Source organism: Portunus trituberculatus, chromosome 31 (genome assembly GCF_017591435.1).
Source record: "Portunus trituberculatus isolate SZX2019 chromosome 31, ASM1759143v1, whole genome shotgun sequence".
NCBI lineage: Eukaryota > Metazoa > Arthropoda > Malacostraca > Decapoda > Portunidae > Portunus > Portunus trituberculatus.
In genome coordinates, this window is record NC_059285.1 from 6936646 (window position 1) to 6956645 (window position 20000).

Genomic DNA, 20000 nt, shown 5'->3' on the forward strand with positions numbered 1-20000 from the left:
TTAATTAAGCTGGATACACCTGTTGATTGGCACTCATATTACCGTTGTTTTACCTTTTATCCGATTTTTTTTCGCTGTGTGTTACGAGTACCTTTTTAGTATTCAGGTAAGCCGCCTCTCCATCACCTGTTTACTGCGCGCCTCACCTGTGCCGCTGGTTTCAGTTTTAGTAGCTCCCAAAACAAATTCAGGTGAGTAGTAGAGTGTGTTCCATCTTTTTTTTTCCCGCTTCCACTTCAATACGCGGCGATAGTTCACGAATTTTAGAATATCAGATTTTTACTCACGCATTTGCAGCTGTGGAGTGAACGAGTGAGTGAGTTTCCTCCCCCCCCACAAGCACCCTGCCCACACCTCTCCTCACCTCTTCTCTATCTCTCTCTGTCTCTTTCTCTCTACTCTTATATCCGTGTAACATTCAGATCAATTTGATTTGCTTCTTTAATTCTCTTTTTCCTCCACTGTCTCTATGATATTTATATTGAATTGTGTTTTTCTTTTATTTTTTTCCTTCGCATTATTCTCTTCTGTTCTCATTTATCTATATTCCTTTTAATATTCATGTATCATTCAGGCCATTTTTATTTTCTTGTTTCTCTCTCTCTCTCTCTCTCTCTCTACGATATTTGTTTTTTTTTTTCATTCTTCGCTTTATTCACAGTAGTTCTCATTTCTATAGTCTAGTAATTCATATCTATTGTATCTACTTAGTACCTTCTCTTTCCATCACTCTACAACATTCCTTCCTTTCTACCAACATTTATTACGGTCTTCACTCTCCACGCTCATCATACCTTTATGTTCCTCCTAATCTACCATCTACCTCTACCTTCCAGTCACTCATCTTACCTATTACTCCTTTTTTGTGGCATCTCCCTTACATATTCCGCCTAAACTTCCTTCCCCGGGTGAATAAATATGTTTTTTACGAGTCTCCCTACACCTTCCTCTTGACCCTAAAACTGGACGCGGCTTTCAACAACAACCCTCTTGCTCGCTCCCTCACCGATCTCCTCTGGGCCTCCGCTGCCATAAATCACGTAGGCCTTAAATATCTCACCCTAGGCCTCCAATATCAACCAGTATCACACACGCCTATAGTGGTAGAACGTCTCTCTCTCTCTCTCTCTGCTATAACCCGGGGCCAAGACAAGGAAGCGCAGGTCGTTCTGTGATTGGTTAACTTTTCCAAGGGTTCCTCAACGTACAGGGAGAGGAGGAAGGGAAGGGAGAGAGGAAAGGGAGGGCGGATCGTAAAACAGGCTCAGTTCGCGATGTATGACATGATAATGCTTCGAAAACAGACGGAGGGGCGGGCGTCTCATTGTGTGTTTCTGTCTGTCTCGAGGCCCCTAACCAACTCTAACTTCCCTCATTCCTCTCTCTCTCTCTCTCTCTCTCTCTCTCTCTGCCGTGCGATGCCTCCTCCTCCTCCTCCTCTTCTTCGACTTCCTACTTTTCTTTAATATTTAAGGGTATAATTAGGCTTAAGACACTTCATAAAAGAGCTATTGGCCCGGAAAACTTTTGAGCTCTCTCTCTCTCTCTCTCTCTCTGGCGGCCATATTTTCGGCGATTCTTATCAACAACTCGCAGCGAAGTTCTTTATTGTCAAAGCTAAATGTCCAAACTTCCTGAGATCGCCTGTGACTTACCTCATATATGCGCCCTCTCTCTCTCTCTCTCTCTCTCTGGGTCTATTACGAGATAAGCTGACGTAGTTGGTTCTTGTTATTATCTTCTCTTCCATTCCATTTTTATCCTCTCTCTCTCTCTCTCTCTCTCTCTCTCTCTCTCTCTCTCTCTCTCTCTCTCTCTGACATGGTATTTGAGTCCATTTTCAACAACACACAAAAACACTTTCGTTTATATATATTTTTTTATTCACACGATATAAAAATGATAAAATAACGCTTCTCTGAAAATATATCACGAGCACTTTTGATTTATTTTGATGCATATATATTTTTTTGTAGTGATGATACTCTTTATTTATTCATTTACTTATTCATTTATTCTGTATGTTAGTTTTAAGATGATTTTGTTATATTTTTATTGCATTTTGATTTTTTTTTTTTAAGTTTTTTGGTATTTTCAGCTATTCCAATACTCTCTCTCTCTCTCTCTCTAGCATATCAAAACGGGCCAGTAATGTCAAGGCTCCTGGTCCATTTTTCGTCCATTTCTCTTTCTTTCTGCCTCCGGTCAATGAAGTTTTCTCATTTAAATAGAATAAAAGAGAAAAGCTTCCCTCTGCTTCCTTCCTTCCTTCCTTACTTAAAAATTTCCTTCACGTTTTTCCTATTCTTTAAATGTATTCAAATAGTTATCATATTATTACGTATTACAATGAACACACACACACACACACACACACACACACACACACACACACACACACACACAAACAAACAAACAAACAATATTAATGGGTTTGCTTATTTAAATTTCGAGGCACTTGGCTGTGTCACTTCCGCCATTTACATTAATGCATTTCGTCCTGTTTATTTTCTTTAATCACATCTACGTCACATTCTAGGATATTAATGGCAGGCAGGTGCTCTCTCTCTCTCTCTCTCTCTCTCTCTCTCTCTCTCTCTCTCTCTCTCTCTCCAATCATTGTTCTGTCCCTTAAGTCACGTGTCTTTATCTCTTCAATCGTATTCTTGCCCTCATTTTGTCCTCCTACGTTTTTCCTTATCTGTGTAACTTTGCCTGATTTTCTTTATGGCTGTGTCTGTCTGTGTAATCCTCAAAGTTTGTGTGTAAAGATGTCTGTCTGTATCTCTCTTCTCTCCACTACATTTAACATCCGCCTGTCAATTTCTCTGTCTTATTTAGTGTATTGGCTCACTGTATCTATAGGTCTATTTTTCTTTGCATTTTATTGTATATATTATTCTCTTCATGTACGTCACTGTTTCTTCTTTTCTCTTAATGGTTTGTCTTTTTCTTAATCGATACATATCTCTGAGGGTCCAATTATAATACTGTTTTATTTGTTTCAACTACGTGTACTGCATGTAGGAATATAAATGCTCGTCTGTGTCTCTCTATTTCCTTCCGATTTTCCAGTTTAGTTACGTAGTTTCTAAATCCACAAGCATCTGTCAATTCTAATTCTATTCCTGTGTCGTGTGTGAAGCTTGAAGTGTGTGTGTGTGTGTGTGTGTGTGTGTGTGTGTGTGTGTGTGTGTGTGTGTGTGTGTGTGTGTGTGTGTGTGTGCGGGAATCCGTATGTTTTTCCCTCCCTTCCTCCCTCAAGTTTTCCTCTTTTCCCTCAGTCTTACGCGGTTTGTTAGTTCGCTTGAGTCCCTGTAGGTCTAATTATCTCCCTCCTTTGTGTATGTTATCTCCAGGTGCATCTTAACAAAGGCATCTCCATCACACACACACACACACACACACACACACACACACACACACACACACACACACACACACACACACACACACACGGAAGGAAAAGCCACAATCCCGCCCAAAAACAATCACAGGGAACCACAAAGACAGACGACAGAACAGACGGACAGACCGCAAACTAACCCAAACCCACGGAATTAAGACAAGAATACACACACGCACACACACAGACACACACACGAACAAACCTAAACTCTCTCTCTCTCTCTCTCTCTCTCTCTCTCTCCACCCTCAAGTCCTTCCCTTTAACATTTTTCCGTAATCCTTCAAAAATTCTCCTTCTGCAAACTTAGAGAGGGAACTTCCTATTGGTTGGCAACATGAACTGTGAGCCAATCAAGTGCCTAAGTCCATAAGGTCGCTCTCTCGGAAGTGGCAGCCTCGTGTAAGGGGATTTGTCGACCATATAAAGGGGAAGGAAAGGAAGGAGGGACGGTAGGGGTAAAGGGAGAAAGAGGGAGAGTGGAAGGACAGAGGGAGAGGGGGAGAGGATAACAGAGAGTGATGGCATGAGAGGAGTGGAAGGAATGAAAGAGAAAATAAAGAAAAAAGAGAAACGTGGAGGAAATGTAGAAGAAAATGAGAAAAAGAAGGAGAATTACATGAACAGGGAAAGGGAGAGTAATATAAGAGAAAAGAGGATAAACAAGGAATAAAGAAATGAGAGAATAATAAACGGAAGGAGGAAAGGGAGAGACCGATAAGGAGGAGGAGAGGAACTGAAGAAAAGGGGAGATAAAATGAATAAGAGAGGGAGGAGAGAAGGGCCAAGAGAGAGGGAGAGATAAGAGATGGAGGAGTGGAGGAGAGAGAATAGAGAGAGAGAAAAAAAAAGGACGATAAGAGAAGGGAGATTTGGAAAGGAAAGTAGGATAAAAGTAGAGGAAAAGAAATTGAAGAAGGAAAAGGAAGAAAAAAGAGAGGAGAGAAAGTGAGAGAGAAAGAGAGGACAAGCGAGAGAGGGGGGTACTTTAATAATTTACCGAGAGGCAGCCGAGGGAGGCGGTGGGTCCTGTCGGGTCTCGTGTGTGGCACAAAAATGGACGGTTTTTATTTTCTGTCGTGTCCCGTGGCGGCCTGAGAGCAAGTCCGGCCTGTCCCCGCCATCCAGGCCTCGGCGAGACAGAACCCGTCATTTAGCGGCTTAATGTTGTGTAATTGTTGAGAAGCGAGCGTCCGTCCACCTTTCTCTCTCTCTCTCTCTCTCTGATACTTTCATTATATTCCTTAAAATTTCTTCTTGTTATTCTCCAGTTTTTACTTCTATACGTTCTCTTTACATAGCCATACCTACTCTCTCTCTCTCTCTCTCTCTCTCTCTCTCTCTCTCTTCGTAAGCCGCCTCTCAGATCCAGGGACGTCGCATGAAATTGGTGCATGTCACAACTTAGGGAAAAGAGAGAGGAGGAGAAGGAACCAAGAAAAGAAGCTCAAAGAATGGAACACACTGCTTACTCGCCTGCCATTTGCATCTTCCTCCACGTCCTGTAAGACAAAATTGTGTGTGTGTGTGTGTGTGTGTGTGTGTGTGTGTGTGTGTGTGTGTGTGTGTGTGTGTGTGTGTGTGTGTGTGTGTGCCGTTGCTGTATTTTATCTATTCCTTACAGTTTGCTTTTTATGTTTTGTATTTTTTCCCATCTCTGTTTGTCGCAGTTTAACGGAGAGAGAGAGAGAGAGAGAGAGAGAGAGAGAGAGAGAGAGAGAGAGAGAGAGAGAGAGAGAGAGAGAGAGAGAGAGAGAGAGAGAGAGAGAGAGAGAGAGAGAGAGAATGAAAAAACAGCATCTGGCTACGTCGTCTCTTAAATTTTTCCTAACCAGTCTCCGCCACGTCCAGGGAATCGAACACCAGAGTCTCAGCCAATCAAAAATTTCCCAAGGCGACACTCCGGCTTTGTGATTGGTCGGCGGCAAATATTCTTGACGCGCGGCAGTAACTCGAGGAAAGGAATCAAACCGCAGTGCTGGATCCTTTCTTGGCTTGCAGAGCGCATTATCATCAAATTACTGCTTGATCGTAACGCAGCGAGGGAAATAGATATACTGGTTCCCTGGTGGTCTAATAACTACACTAAAGCCAATACCTAGTGATACATTAATATTTCATGGACATACGTAAGAAAAGGATAGAATATTTTTCTTGGTTCACTGATGATCTGATGAATCTATTATGTTCTGATTGATTAATTCATTTATATACGACGAAAAATACTCAATCTCATGATCAACACGAATAAAAATTGAATAAATCACAATAACAATAAAAAAAAATTCCAAAGTACACCTATCTATACCATCCACACCACCACCACCATCAAGCATTACACCCACAGTCCCTCCCATCACTCCCATCCATACCAACACAACCACCCACACACCTACATCCACCCATCCACCCACCCAAATCCCTGTTGAGACGTCCTTGTAGTCCCACCCACACACCACCGCCCACGCACCCACGCCCACCACCCACGCGCCCACCTGTAGAGGTCGTGGGTGCCCGGATGGTGTAGAGCCGGGCGAAGCTGTATATTTGAACCGTCTTACTGCCGACCCCATAATGTTCAGCGGACCACCCACGGCACATTCTAGCGGGAGAGGGACAGGGAGGGTCGGGGAGGGAGAGGAGCAGGGAGAGGCAGAGTTAAGACAGACAGTGGAGGGAAAAGAAAGAATTTTGCAATGTTTGGAGGTAACCTAGTACATACTCAGAGAGAGAGAGAGAGAGAGAGAGAGAGAGAGAGAGAGAGAGAGAGAGAGAGAGAGAGAGAGAGAGAGAGAGAGAGAGAGAGAGAGAGAGAGTTAATGACTTATACACATAAACACACAAGTGGAAGGGAAAGAGTACAAGAGGAAGAAGAAGAGGAAGAGGAGGAAGGATACAGGAAGTTTCGTGGTCTTGCCAGTAGACTCTGTGTGGAACGTGGATAATACGTGACTCTCCTCCTCCTCCTCCTCCACCTGCCTGTAGGGTAATTACCGGGGGCAGCGTGGCTCACCTCGTGCTGGACAATTTGTAATCCAAGTTCTAAAAAGATAACCGTGAAGTGGTACGACCTAGATGGGGAAGTCTCTCTCTCTCTCTCTCTCTCTCTCTCTCTCTCATTTATCTCCATGGAAACAACTCAAGATCTTGCTCGCCACCAGTACCTGAGTCGATCTTTACCTTACCTCTCTCTACTCTCTAATCTCTCTCTCTCTCTTTCTCTCTTTTGCCGTCCTTCACCTCCTCTTCCCCTCCCCTCTTCCTCCTTCACCTACTCCTCTGTTCCTTCCTTCTCGCAGTGTATTACATCCACTCGCCCATGTCCCATTATGAAAAACATGCATAAAACCTAGCACACCTCCTGGGGGCGGCGACAAAAGTTTATATCTGCCCGTCCCTTTCCTGATGCCCTTCGTCAGTCTCTCTCAGCGCTGGCCACTCACACATACACCCATCAGACAACTCTCCCACTCTTCCTCTCCCCCTCCCTCCCCATCACTCTCTCTCTCTCTCTCTCTCTCTCTCTCTCTCTCTCTCTCTCTCTCTCAAGACGTTTGAGCTAAGCTTACTCCAAGTTTGGCTGGATTAAGTTCAGTTGCAAGTTTAATAGATGTGACGGATACGGTTCACAGCAAGTCTCTCTCTCTCTCTCTCTCTCTCTTAGTGCGTTCTCCCAAGGCTTAGCAGGAGAGAAGCTAGCATGACCTTGGCTTGCCTACACACACTCCTTGCCGTGCGTGTTGAGTTGTGAAGCCAGCAAGAGGGTAATTGTTTAAGTGATCTGATTTCTTGAGCTATTCTATTCTATTCCATGATGTTCGGTCTCTCTCTCTCTCTCTCTCTCTCTCTCTCTCTCTCTCTCTCTCTCTCTCTCTCTCTCTCTCTGTTTGTGTGTGTATTATTTATTGTATTTTTTTTCCACATATCCAGTTTTTTTTTTTTTTATACAATTTGAACTGTTTATTTTAGTTTAATATGTTTCTTTACACTACCACTGCTGCTGCTGCTACTACTACTACTACTACTACTACTACTACTACTACTACTACTACTGCCATCACCGACACCACTAATACTACGCCTTCTCCTTCTTGCTCATAAATCATATTCTTTTACCACCTCGTTCTCTTCAACTTTTTCCCCTCATTTATACCTTCCTCCTCCTCCTCCTCCTCTTCCACTTCCTCCTTTTCTTATTCTCTCTCCACCAAAATGGCAGGAAGGTTTCAGAGGGCGAGCACAGATGGAACATTACATTATTAATACAGCCATTCATCCACTTCCTTCCTCCTCCTCTGACTTTTCTTGCATTTCACTCCACCTTCCTCTCACTGACTTACTGCTCCTACTCCACTTTCCTAACCGCCAAAACCTCAACATTTCTGTTCCACTTTCCTGAAACTCTACCACTACCACTCCAACTAACTCACATTTCAATTATTCCACTCCCTTCCACTTCTACTATAGTCCCTACTTCCACTTCTACACTTCCACCTACTACCTCACTCACCCCTCCACCCAAACCACTTCTCCGTCTCTCCATCTTGCCTCCAATACTACTCCACCTCACCACCTCTAGACTTCTCCACCTACCCAACCCCCCCACGATACCTCCACCTCCCTTCCTAGGCCCCCCTCCATCACCCCGCCCTCCGGCCCGCCCACGGAGAGAAGCAGGAGTCCATTTGGGTGAGTAATGGGCGGGTGATCAGGGGAGTCGGGAGGGGGAGGGGAGGGGAGGAGTGAGGGGGAAGGATGGGGGGGTAAGGTTAGGGTCACTACGCCCTTAGCTTCTCCCTTACCTCTCCTTCAAACTGACAAACAGACAATATACGTACATATATCATCGCTTTGCTCTCTCTCTCTCTCTCTCTCTCTCTCTCTCTCTCTCTCTCTCTCTCTCTCTCTCTCTCTCTCTCTCTCTCTCTCTCTCTCTCATTAGGATGCTTCTCAAGATCATCACCATCACCAATAATAACAACAGAAGCACTGACTGACTTTACAACCACCATCACCATCATCACCACCACCACTACCACCACCACCACCACCACCACCCGTTCGGTAATTTATGCAGCTTCAGCCTCTTCCCTGACATATTGGCGTGTTGTTATTCTTTCTCCGTGTGTGTGTGTGTGTGTGTGTGTGTGTGTGTGTGTGTGTGTGTGTGTGTGTGTGTAAAGTGCTTTCTGAAGGGGTGAGGGGTAAGGGGTGAGGGGATGAGGGGAAGGGAATGGGGAGTTGAAGGGGAGGAGGTGCACATTCCTTTCATGTTTCTCCTTTACACCAAAACCAATCCCAGCTCCACACACACACACACACACACACACACACACACACACACACACACACACGTTCTCCATTTCCCAGACCGGCGACAGCCCTCCACGCCTGGCTTGCTTTAAGGCGGCAATAAGAGTAATGAAACTAATAAAAGAGCTTGCCAACTTCTCTCCATTCCTATTTCGTCGTTCCAAAGGCGAAGCGGAAACTGTGGAAGCTGCAGGACGAAGGATGAGGAAGAGGAGGGCCAGGTGGAGGACAGGAGGGGTAGAAGCAGGGGCAAGGCAAAGGAGAGGACCAGGAGGAGCAGTAGGAGGGGGGAAAAAAAGAACGGTGGTAAAAGAGAACCATTGAGGAAATGTCTTCAAGCTGAATTTTCTGCCTGGACGATGTCGGAATGTAAACAGCGACACCAGCACGAGGAGGAGGCGCGGGGGAGTAAACGAGGGAAGGAAAGTAACACTGATAAAAGAAAAAAAAATGCTAAAGGAGGGTAAAAAAAAAAAAATCGGATTGGCGCAAAACACACACACACACACACACACACACACACACACACACACACACACACACACACACACACACACACACACACACAATAAAAGCAAGGTGAAATTGAATGACAATATGAGATGTGCGAGTGACAGGTAAGACAAAATATAAAAAACATTTCAAAGTCCGCCAGCATCAAGAAACTGGTTGAAGGAGCTTTGAAAAGTGACGGACGGTAGAGGACGATGCGAACGAGAGAGAGAGAGAGAGAGAGAGAGAGAGAGAGAGAGAGAGAGAGAGAGAGAGAGAGAGAGAGAGAGAGAGAGAGAGAGAGAGAGAGAGAGAGAGAGAGAGAGAGAGAGAGAGAGAGAGAGAGAGAGAGAGAGAGAGAGAGAGAGAGAGACATAAACACACCCGTACCCTTTCAACTCTACTATACACCAACACTCGTTTACACAAACACACACAAACTCCTTACCTGCTTCAGAAGTGGAGGCGGAGGTGACCAGGAGCAGCACCACGGCCAGCAGGGCGTGGTGGAGGCGATGGGGGTGGCGTCGGGTGGTTGTGGTGATGGAGGAGGTGGCGGCTCCTCTCCACCTGGCCGACCCATCCCCACCCATCCTTTTGCGCGTCTCTGTGAGGGGAAAAAGAGAGATGTGTGAGAGGCGGCGTTGTATTGCGTTGCGTTGCGTTGTGTTGTGGCGTGGTGGAGAGTAAACGTCTAGATCCTCGTTTTTAGAAGGACAAAGACGCGGTGCTTGCTTTAAGTGGACCACGACGGGTGTTTCCTTTTTTTTTTTTTTTTTTTTAGTCCTCCGTTCCTAAGAGTGGGGAAAATAATTAAGTCAGCAGCAGAGGAAAAGTAAGCGAGCGTGTGTGTGTGTGTGTGTGTGTGTGTGTGTGTGTGTGTGTGTGTGTGTGTGTGTGTGTGTGTGTGTGTGTGTGTGTGTGTGTGTGTGTGTGTGTGTGGCTGGGAGACTCTACTGAGAGAAGGGTGGCTGCTGTGAGGCTGGAAGGGAGGGATGGAAAGAGGAGGCGTGGAATTTTATACAAGAGGAAGACAAGACAAGAAAAGAGGATATCAGAGGATGGCTTGGGGTGGAATAAAAAGGAAAAACAAGGAAGAATGAAGGGAAAAGTTTCAATACTCTGAACATTAAGAAATGGAAACTTTCATGCAAGATTTATGTACTTACTCATTTTCTATTTTTCATTCTATATTAAGTTTACCTTCTAGCTTAGTTTTCTTGTGCTTTCTTCATCTTTTAGTCTATCACAATCAAATCAAAACTTATAAAAAACTTGTGCTGGGGGTTAGAATAATTTTTCACCGAATTTTCTTTCCTCTGATGAAGTCTTAAAATTGAGCCACGAATGAAAAAGAAAGAATATAAAAAGGAAACCAAATACAAAAATCCTTTCATAGTTCAAATGAATATAATTATTTCCATCTCTCTCTCTCTCTCTCTCTCTCTCTCTCTCTCTCTCTCTCTCTCTCTCTCTCTCTCTCTCTCTCTCTCTCTCTCTCTCTACTTCTCATTCTTCTTCCTTTCTTCTTTAGTTCTCTTCCCTCCCTCCTTTTATCTCCCCTCTCTTTCTTTCCTCGTTTTGCTTTTCTTCCACCCTCCGTTCCTTCTCCTTTTCTCATCACTCCCTGCTTTCCTTCCTCCTCCCCTATTCATATCTCCTTTCCCCTCTGCTTTCCTTCCTCTTTCCACTCCCCTCTTCTCTCCCCCTCCACTCTCTCCCTTCTTTGCGAACCTCGAACACCACCTGGCTGATTCTCTTTCCTCCCACTCGCTTCTCCTCTCCCCTCTCTCGCTCTCCTCTTTCCCTCCTCCATTTCTCCTTCCTTTCCCTGTCCCTCTCCTCTCTCCCTCCAGCCTCCACATCCCGTTGCGCTCGGCAAAGACAGCCTTGCTTCACCGCGACGCCCCGCAAATGCGATTCCGACACCGCGATCTGGGTTATTTATACATTCACTTCTAATAATACTCCTTGTTGGAAATTGCTGTGTGTGTGTGTGTGTGTGTGTGTGTGTGTGTGTGTGTGTGTTTACCGGAGGCAGTGAATGCGCTTTGCTTTATTAAACGCTCTCACACGCTCTTACATGCTCTCTCTCTCTCTCTCTCTCTCTCTCTCTCTCTCTCTCTCTCTCTCTCTTTCTCTCTCAATCCAGCTGTTACTCGGAACATTCCTCATTCCTTGCATTCCAACTGCCTTACGTCCAATCCCTCCTCCTCCTACTCTTCTTCTCCCTATTCCCGATTCCACACTGCCAATTTATGTTTCTCGCGCCTCTCGGTGTCCCACAGAAAATTGGAATTCTTGAGTAATATATTTTCTCTACATGATTTATTCCCCAGATACATTCCCGATATTAGGAATAGAAGTGAGCGTGAGACAGAGGGAGACGGAGAAAGAGAGAGGGAGAGTGAGAGGGGGAGAGTGGGAGAATGAGCGAGTGTTCAGGTGTGTTCAGGTGCTAGAGAGAGAGAAGAGAGAGAGAGAGAGAGAGAGAGAGAGAGAGAGAGAGAGAGAGAGAGAGAGAGAGAGAGAGAGAGAGAGAGAGAGAGAGAGAGAGAGAGAGAGAGAGAGAGAGAGAGAGAGAGAGAGAGAGAGAGAGAGAGAGAGAGAGAGAGAGAGAGAGAGAGAGAGAGAGAGAGAGAGAGAGAGAGAGGCAAGCGACTCGAGGGAATGAACGTATGAACACCGGAAAAGGAAAGAAAAACATGAATGCAAAGGGAAAAAAAATCAGAGCGAGGACAAACAATAACAAGGTGAGAGAAGAAGAAGAAGAAGAAGAAGAAGAAGAAGAAGAGGAGGAGGAGGAGGAGGAGGAGGAGGAGGAGGAGGAGGAGGAGAAGGAAAGAAATCATACGAAGTGAGGAAGAGAAAACAGGGGTGGGTGAGAGGAAAGCCAACAAGATATGGAAACAAAAACAAATGGAAGAGGAAGATAAGAGAAGGATTTTGCTACGGAATAACTGGGAGAGAAGAGAAGAGAAGAGAGAAGAGAGAAGAGAGAGGAGAAGGAAGGAGAAACAGACAGATGAGAGAGGGAAACGGGAGAAGAAAAATGAGAAAAAGAAAAGAATGAAAGGAAGAAGGCACGTGGGAAAAGACAGAAGAATAGGATATATGGAAGGAAGAGGACAGAACAGGAGGAGGAGGAGGAGGAGGAGGAGGAGGAGGAGGAGCACGGTCCATTACACTGATGGGCCACATTCAGAGAAGGACGAAGGCGGACCATCATGTTCTATGGGGGAGGTTGGAGTGGTCATCTGGGAGGGGAGAAGAAGGTGGAGGGAGAGAGAGGAAAGGGAAGAAGAAAGGAGAGAGGGAGAGGGAGAGAGTGGACAACGAAGAGAAAGGGGAAACATAAGTGGACAGTATAGGAAAGGGGAAAAAAACGGACAAGATGGCAAGGGCGGAAATGAAAAAAAGGGGTAAGAAGAAGAGGGGAAAAATAAAAAAGGCAATAAATTACAAATAAAGATAAAAAAAAGAAGAAAAATAGGAGAAAGGAAAAATGACAAAAAAAATGGGAGAAAGGTAATGGAAAACTAACACGGAAACAAAAAAAAAAGGGGAGGAAAGGAAGAGAAAGGGAGAAAAGGGGGAAACAAAGCTGAGAGGTAAGGTGGTGGGAGGGGGAAGAGGACAAGAGGTGAGGGTGGGAAGGAAGGAAACACACCCATCAGATCATCCACGAGGGGAAAAGAACCTGCCCATCAGACCACAAAAGAGGGGAACAGGGAATCAATCAGAGGGGAAACGAGGGGACGCATGTGTTAATCAGGTAGAGAAAAGGGGGAAGCGATAACGACTGAGAGAGAGAGAGAGAGAGAGAGAGAGAGAGAGAGAGAGAGAGAGAGAGAGAGAGAGAGAGAGAGAGAGAGAGAGAGAGAGAGAGAGAGAGAGAGAGAGAGAGAGAGAGAGAGAGAGAGAGAGAGGAAAAAAGACCACAATAACTAATTTTCCCATTCCATACACACTCTCTCTCTCTCTCTCTCTGTAAAGCCAAAATCCAGGCATCCATCAGGTTCACTTCTACAGCACTAATGGGTGATTTACCGTCTAATTACCATCGTTTGTAGCCTCGTTAACCGCCACCACAACACACACCTTCCATTAACATCCCCACTGCTGTGACGTCACTACTCCACCGTGACGTAAGCAATCAAACAGCCAATCACGACCCTCCACACGTCACTTTTTCAACCAATCATCGTCGAGATTAAAGTATTTTTCGTTTTCCATAAAGGAGAGGGAGAGAAATATGGAAGGAGATGAGGAATAAGAGGAATAGGAAAGAGAATGAGTGTCTATTGAGGATTGTGATAAACAGGAAATATAAATAGAGCAATTAGGAATGAAAATGAGAGTATTAGGGATAAATGAAAAGGGGTTAAGTGGAGAAAAATGGATGAGGGGGAAGTGGATAATGATGGAACATAAAAGGAATTGCATATTTAAGGGAAGAGAGAGAGAGAGAGAGAGAGAGAGAGAGAGAGAGAGAGAGAGAGAGAGAGAGAGAGAGTGTTTACCTACGAGTTCCTATCCCTACCAATCCATCAGTGTCTCTCTCTCTCTCTCTCTCTCTCTCTCTCTCTCTCTCTCAGGTGTCTCTCCAAACACTGACAGGTGACTGAATTATTGATGAGAGATTCCTCCAGAGCCTAAGACAAACTCTCTCTCTCTCTCTCTCTCTCTCTCTCTCTCTCTCTCTCTCTCTCTCTCTCTCTCTCTCTCTCTCTCTCAATTCCTCCATTTCATGTAATACCATCACTCTTATAATGCTTATCAGTGTAATCATCATTTGGGAGGAAGAAGAGAGAGAGAGGAGGAAGAGGAAGAGGAAGAGGAAGAGGAAGAGGAAGAGGAGGAGGAGGAGGAGGAGGGGAAGAGAAGAGGTCACCCCTAATGTAAGTCGTAACCAGGTGGGGGGGAGACATTAACCCCTCATTAGACCTCTAAGGGGGGTGAGGGGAAGGGGGATGAGGGGAAGGGAGAGGAGGGGAGAGGGGAGGGAAAAGGGGAGGGTGAGAACCTGATGGGAAATGGAGGAAGAAGGTGATTTGGGAGGAAACAGAGGTGGGGTGAGAGAGAGAGAGAGAGAGAGAGAGAGAGAGAGAGAGAGAGAGAGAGAGAGAGAGAGAGAGAGAGAGAGAGAGAGAGAGAGAGAGAGAGAGAGAGAGAGAGAGAGAGAGAGAGAGAGAGAGAGAGAGAGAGAGAGAGAGAGAGAGAGAGAGAGGCGAACATGTAAAGAAAAAACATACTAATAACATACAAGGAAAAATAACAGCAAATAAAAACAAAAACAAGAATAATATAAATAAAGATGAGAATGTAAGGAAAAAATCAAGAGAAAAAGGAGGAGGAGAGGGAGGAAGAAGAGGAAGACGAGGAAGAGGAGGAGGAAGAGCAAGTGGAAGGCGTGTGGATTACGAGATAAAGGTGGATGTGGAGAAAGACCAGAGGAAGAAAACAATTAGAGAAGAGGAAGGTTGTGCAAAATGGAAGAGAGAGAGAGAGAGAGAGAGAGAGAGAGAGAGAGAGAGAGAGAGAGAGAGAGAGAGAGAGAGAGAGAGAGAGAGAGATGTTTCAGTCGCGTCTTAAGTGTCTTTTTCTTCCAGGTGTATCGTTTTGTGTGTGTGTGTGTGTGTGTGTGTGTGTGTGTGTGTGTGTGTGTGTGTGTGTGTGTGTGTGTGTGTGTGTGTGTGTGTATGAGTGTGCGTGCGCATGTGTGTGAATAAAAGTCATATCAGTTACATTTTTTTGCCCTTCCTGTCTCGTGTACCCACCTACTTAAGATCTCTCTCTCTCTCTCTCTCTCTCCAGTCTCTGTGAAGCGGCATTTCTTTACTTTTTCATCTTCATAATTTTTACTTTCACACATTAACTCCAACAAAAAAAAATAGATAGTTCCGATTTTTACCCACAATTCCTCACAAACGCACTGCAAATTCACCCCCAAACCCCTCAACTATGTCTCCTTCCTTCCATCCATCTACAAAACTTCAAAAAATAAAAGAAATGGGGAAAATATAAACTTAAAGCCACGAAATTTCTTCAAGAGGGAATCAAGACAAAGATTTTTTTCCTCTCGTGACTCTCAGTTCCCATTGAATTTCACGCCTCTAGGGGGATCCGCCCTTTAGCCACCACATCGTGACTGAATCTCCCCACTAAGCAGGGATGGGAGGTGGGGAGGAAAGGGGGGAAAGGGGAGGGAAGGCTGGAAGGAAAGGGGAAAAGGGGAGGGAGGAATATGTTGGGGAAGGGGCAAAAGTATAAAAATGGCAGAGGGAAGCAGATGAAAGGGAAGAGAGGAGGAGGAGGAGGAGGAGGAGGAGGAGGAAGGGAGGAGAAGGAACGAACATCAGGAGGTTGTGGTGGTGGTGGTAGAAGGGATGAAAGGATGTAAAGGATAATGAAATAATGATAATGGAAGGGGAAGAGGGGACGAGAGAGAAGGGAAAGGGAATATGTAGTAAGAAAAGAAACACGCCATGGCAGGAGATGTACAGAGAGAGAGAGAGAGAGAGAGAGAGAGAGAGAGAGAGAGAGAGAGAGAGAGAGAGAGAGAGAGAGAGAGAGAGAGAGAGAGAGAGAGAGAGAGAGAGAGAGAGAGAGATAATTTAATTAATCAAGATACATGAAAACTAATCATAAAAACAAACAAACCTTTCCAAGACTACAATACAATCAACACCTCCCCAACACTCACAAGTCTATCCCTCCCTCCTCCCTCTCCCACCAGTGTCCAGTGGCCCCTTGATACATAAATACCTCGACACGGCCTGCCTCGCGCCCCTATGCAGCGGTCAGGCAGCGACAGGCACGGAATAAGCCACAAGCGGAGGGACGAGGAGGCGCAAGACACACCCTCCCTCCACCACAAACACGTGGCTACTGACTGCCTGGCGGACTGCTTAAGGCGAACGTCCACCACCAGGGACGGTCAGGTCAGGGAAGGAGGGAATGTGGGTTTATTTTTCAAGGTTATATTATGTGCTCCGATTTTCTCCGAGACAAGTTTGGTTAAATATGATGGTGATTTAAGTATTGAATATTTTTTTTTTTCCTCATGAATCGTCTTTACTTTGTCGGATTAACTTTATATATATTGAAGAAGTGTACCATTATTATTATTCTTTTCCGTATTTCGTTTAAATTTTGCCTATCAACGTCAAGGAATAGAAATAAATAATGTGACGAAAATAAAACGTTTTGCTTTATGTAGCAGTAATATCTCGCATTTGAAAAACATGGTAATTAATTCTGCTGGTATAATAATCACTACTATTACGGAGAAAATAACTAAATATTAACTATTACGCACTGTTATATTGAAAAATGATGGAAGACTTTCTCAGTGCAATGCAGCGTAGAGGTAATGATTTCAGTTGGTCTAAACAGCACAAAGGTAAAACTGATTGATGAAGACTGACAGACAGACAAAGAAGTGCACGTACTTAGATAAATTGACAGACAAAAATGGATTGATAAGTAATAGATTTTATTTATTCATCTATTTTTCAATGTAGGAGGGGCACCAGCCAAGGCAAATAGACACAGACATAGAAGTAAACACATACACACACGTGAATTAAGAGACAATACAAACTTAAACACCCACAAGAACTGTCAACAAATACGATCCATCACTGAACTAAAAACAGACAACACTAATTTCAAGTCGAACAAAAGCAAAGAACCTCAACACACACACACACACACACACACACACAGTAAAGACAACGACAACGGCAGCGGCGGCTTGGCAAGAAGACGTGTTCTGGCGGCAATACATCAATAATTCGCCCCAACACAAGCCGGAAGTACAAGAGAAGGGTTTCAGCGACAAAGCAACCAACTCAACCCTCTTCACGATGACAAGACGCGCACCAACAAGAACATCAGTATTTCCCCCCACCCCATTCCATTTTCTTTCCCTCTTTTCTCTCTCTCTCTCTCTCTCTCTCTCTCTCTCTCTCCTTCACTTCAGTTCCAGCAAGTAACTCACAGGGACAAGTTACGACTCATGAAGAATGCACGGAGGTTAGGATCACTGAGCGCCCTCTTAAAAATACACCCAAAGAAAACGTGCAGCTTACACACACTCAGATGGACAGACAGGGAGCAGGATAGGACAAGGAGAGGGGCAGGAGGAGGAGGAGGAGGAGGAGGAGGAGGAGGAGAAGAGAAGAAGGAAGAAAAGAGGTGGTTAAGACGAAACTATATAATTCAAAGCAGTTCGTCAGAGAGAGAGAGAGAGAGAGAGAGAGAGAGAGAGAGAGAGAGAGAGAGAGAGAGAGAGAGAGAGAGAGAGAGAGAGAGAGAGAGAGAGAGAGAGAGAGAGAGAGAGAGAGAGAGAGAGAAACACGCACTCAAAAATATGTATTTCTAAGGAACTTTACACCGGCGAAGCGAGGACCTGGGTGGCCTGGGCGTCGCTGCGCTGATTGACGTGTTAGCGAGACCACTCCGTTAAGTCATTCGGGGCCTCACTTTTCTCCGCCGCGAGAGAGAGAGAGAGAGAGAGAGAGAGAGAGAGAGAGAGAGAGAGAGAGAGAGAGAGAGAGAGAGAGAGAGAGAGAGAGAGAGAGAGAGAGAGAGAGAGAGAGAGAGAGAGAGAGAGAGAGAGAGAGAGAGAGAGAGAGAGAGAGAGAGAGAGAGAGAGAGAGAGAGAGAGAGAGAGTGGCAGAGACAGAAGAAATCATGTAAAAATCAAGGGCGTGGGTCGGTCTGCAGGTTGAAATGGGTCCTGGAAAATGTCTTGTCCAACTATTCTAACCTCTTTCTTCTTATTCCTCCTCCTCCTCCTCCTCCTCCTCCTCCTCCTCCTCCTGCCGCCTGCTGCTCTCTCGTGACCCACTGTGACCCGCCAGAAACAGGTCGTCTCGTCTTACCTGTGACGGACAGTTCGCCAGGTGAGGACGGTCCATACAGGTCCCCCGTCACGGTCTATCCAGCGGGAGACGGGACTAGAGGGAGGCAGGACCGCGGGGGAGGGTGGATAGGTGCGTGGGAGTGGGTGGAGAGGGTCATAAGGGTGGAGCGAGAACGAGGCTGAATGTGATGTGGGGGAGGACAGCAGGTGGAGACGTGGTGTGGTGGGGAGGGGGTGAAGGACAGGGAAGAATGGTCAAGGGGAGAGAGAAGGAAGGATTTTGGGGAGAAGAGGGGTGGAGTGGACTGAAGGAAGGTGTGGGTGGAGACGGTGAGGGAAGAATGGAGAGGGGAGTGGGAGAGAAATGTTAGGGAAGGAAGGAAAAAGAATGAGAGGAACTGAGGAAGGTGATGATGGATAGGTAAAGGCAAGGAAGGAGAGCAAAGTGGGAGAGGAAAGAAGGATGAAAATGAAATACAGAACGAAGGGTTGACGTGATAATGGAAGGTGGACGACAAAGGGAAGGGGAAAGGGAAGGGGCGGGGCGATGCAGAATAGTGTCCCCGTCAGCTTGGTAAATATGACAAGTGAGTGTCCCGATTCGGTCAGAGGGAGGGAGAGGCTTGGCTGCTCTTGCTCTCTGGACCTGAACTGTGAAGCCTCAGTGTGCTTTACTTCACCGTGAAAATACGAGAGACAAGAAGAGCAAGAGACAGAGAGGGAGAGGGAAGTGACACTCAACATATAAATAAAATAGAAAGACATTTCAGAAAAGAAAATTGGGCAAAACTATGAGAGAAAACAGTATCAGGAAATTTTAAATATTTACGAGCTCAGAGAGAGAAAAGAGATGCAAGAAAAAAAAAACACGTCAAACTTCACCAGAAATGAAAAATACAAGAAATAACACATAAAAAAAAAAAAAAGCAAAACGAACGGAGAAAACACACACACACAAAATAAATACGAGCAAGGAACCAGAGAGCCACAAAGAATAACGACAAAGAAACAGCAATACGGACGAACGTAGGAACAAATAAACGGCTTGCCGACAATAAACGAAAGAAGCGATTCACCGACAAACGAACGACTTTCCGATAGAGGGAGGAGCCGCATCCTGACCACCGACAAGCGACCTACTTCCCGACACCCGCGGAGGGAAGGACGCCCCGCCGCCTGCCTCCACCATACACAGGCTCGGAAAAACAACGCTAATCGATCGCAACGTCACCAAGGACCGTGAATGAGAGTGGAAAGAATGGTCTTACTGTTCGTCCTTGGTAGAGCGATGCACCTCTCTCTCTCTCTCTCTCTCTGATAAGGATGCAAATTGTTTGATTTCGTTTCCATTTGAGGTTGAGGGGTAGACCACGTAGCTTGGACAATATGATCAACCTAGCTAGATTGTGTGTATTTTCTCTCTCTCTCTCTCTCTCTCTCTCTCTCTCTCTCTCTGGGGCGAAACGAGCTGGCTGGCGGAGGGTGAAAATGATGAAAGACAAAATCGGGTGAAAAATGAGAGGCTTGGTTTTTACGAAGCTCAACACAATGGAAGAGTCAAACGAGGCTCTTTAAAAATGCAAGGAAATCACATGGTGTTTAAGAAATCACTCTCCCTTCACGTGAACCCCATTTTCCTTCAAGGAGGGGCGGGGGAGGGGAGGGAGGTTCGGAGGTGAGAAGGGAGGGATGGAGGGACTCAGTAGGTGTTCGTCTAAAGGGCGCCTCCCTCCTGCTGGCTAAAGACGTGCTGAAGTCTTCTCCCTCGTCTATTTGTTGTTATTTGGTGGAGAAGAACGAGGAGGAAGAGGAAGAAGACGACGGGTAAGTGGAAGAAGAGAAAGACAAGCAATTGCCTCTTTCCTTCTCTCCTTCACACTTTTCTTCCTTCTTTGTTCCTTCGCCATTTCTTTTGCT

At 45.4% G+C, this 20000-nt stretch overlaps 1 protein-coding gene across 7 annotated transcripts in view; it reads right to left on the reverse strand.

The window, feature by feature from the left end:
* LOC123511242 (latrophilin Cirl-like) overlaps positions 1-20000 on the reverse strand; it is a 227891-nt gene that overhangs the window by 130511 nt on the left and 77380 nt on the right. For all 7 annotated transcript variants that reach the window (XM_045266948.1, XM_045266952.1, XM_045266946.1 and 4 more), the window contains exon 2: positions 9660-9818. In XM_045266948.1, the coding sequence (XP_045122883.1) occupies positions 9660-9818 (159 nt within the window). The remainder of the gene's footprint in view (positions 1-9659; positions 9819-20000) is intronic.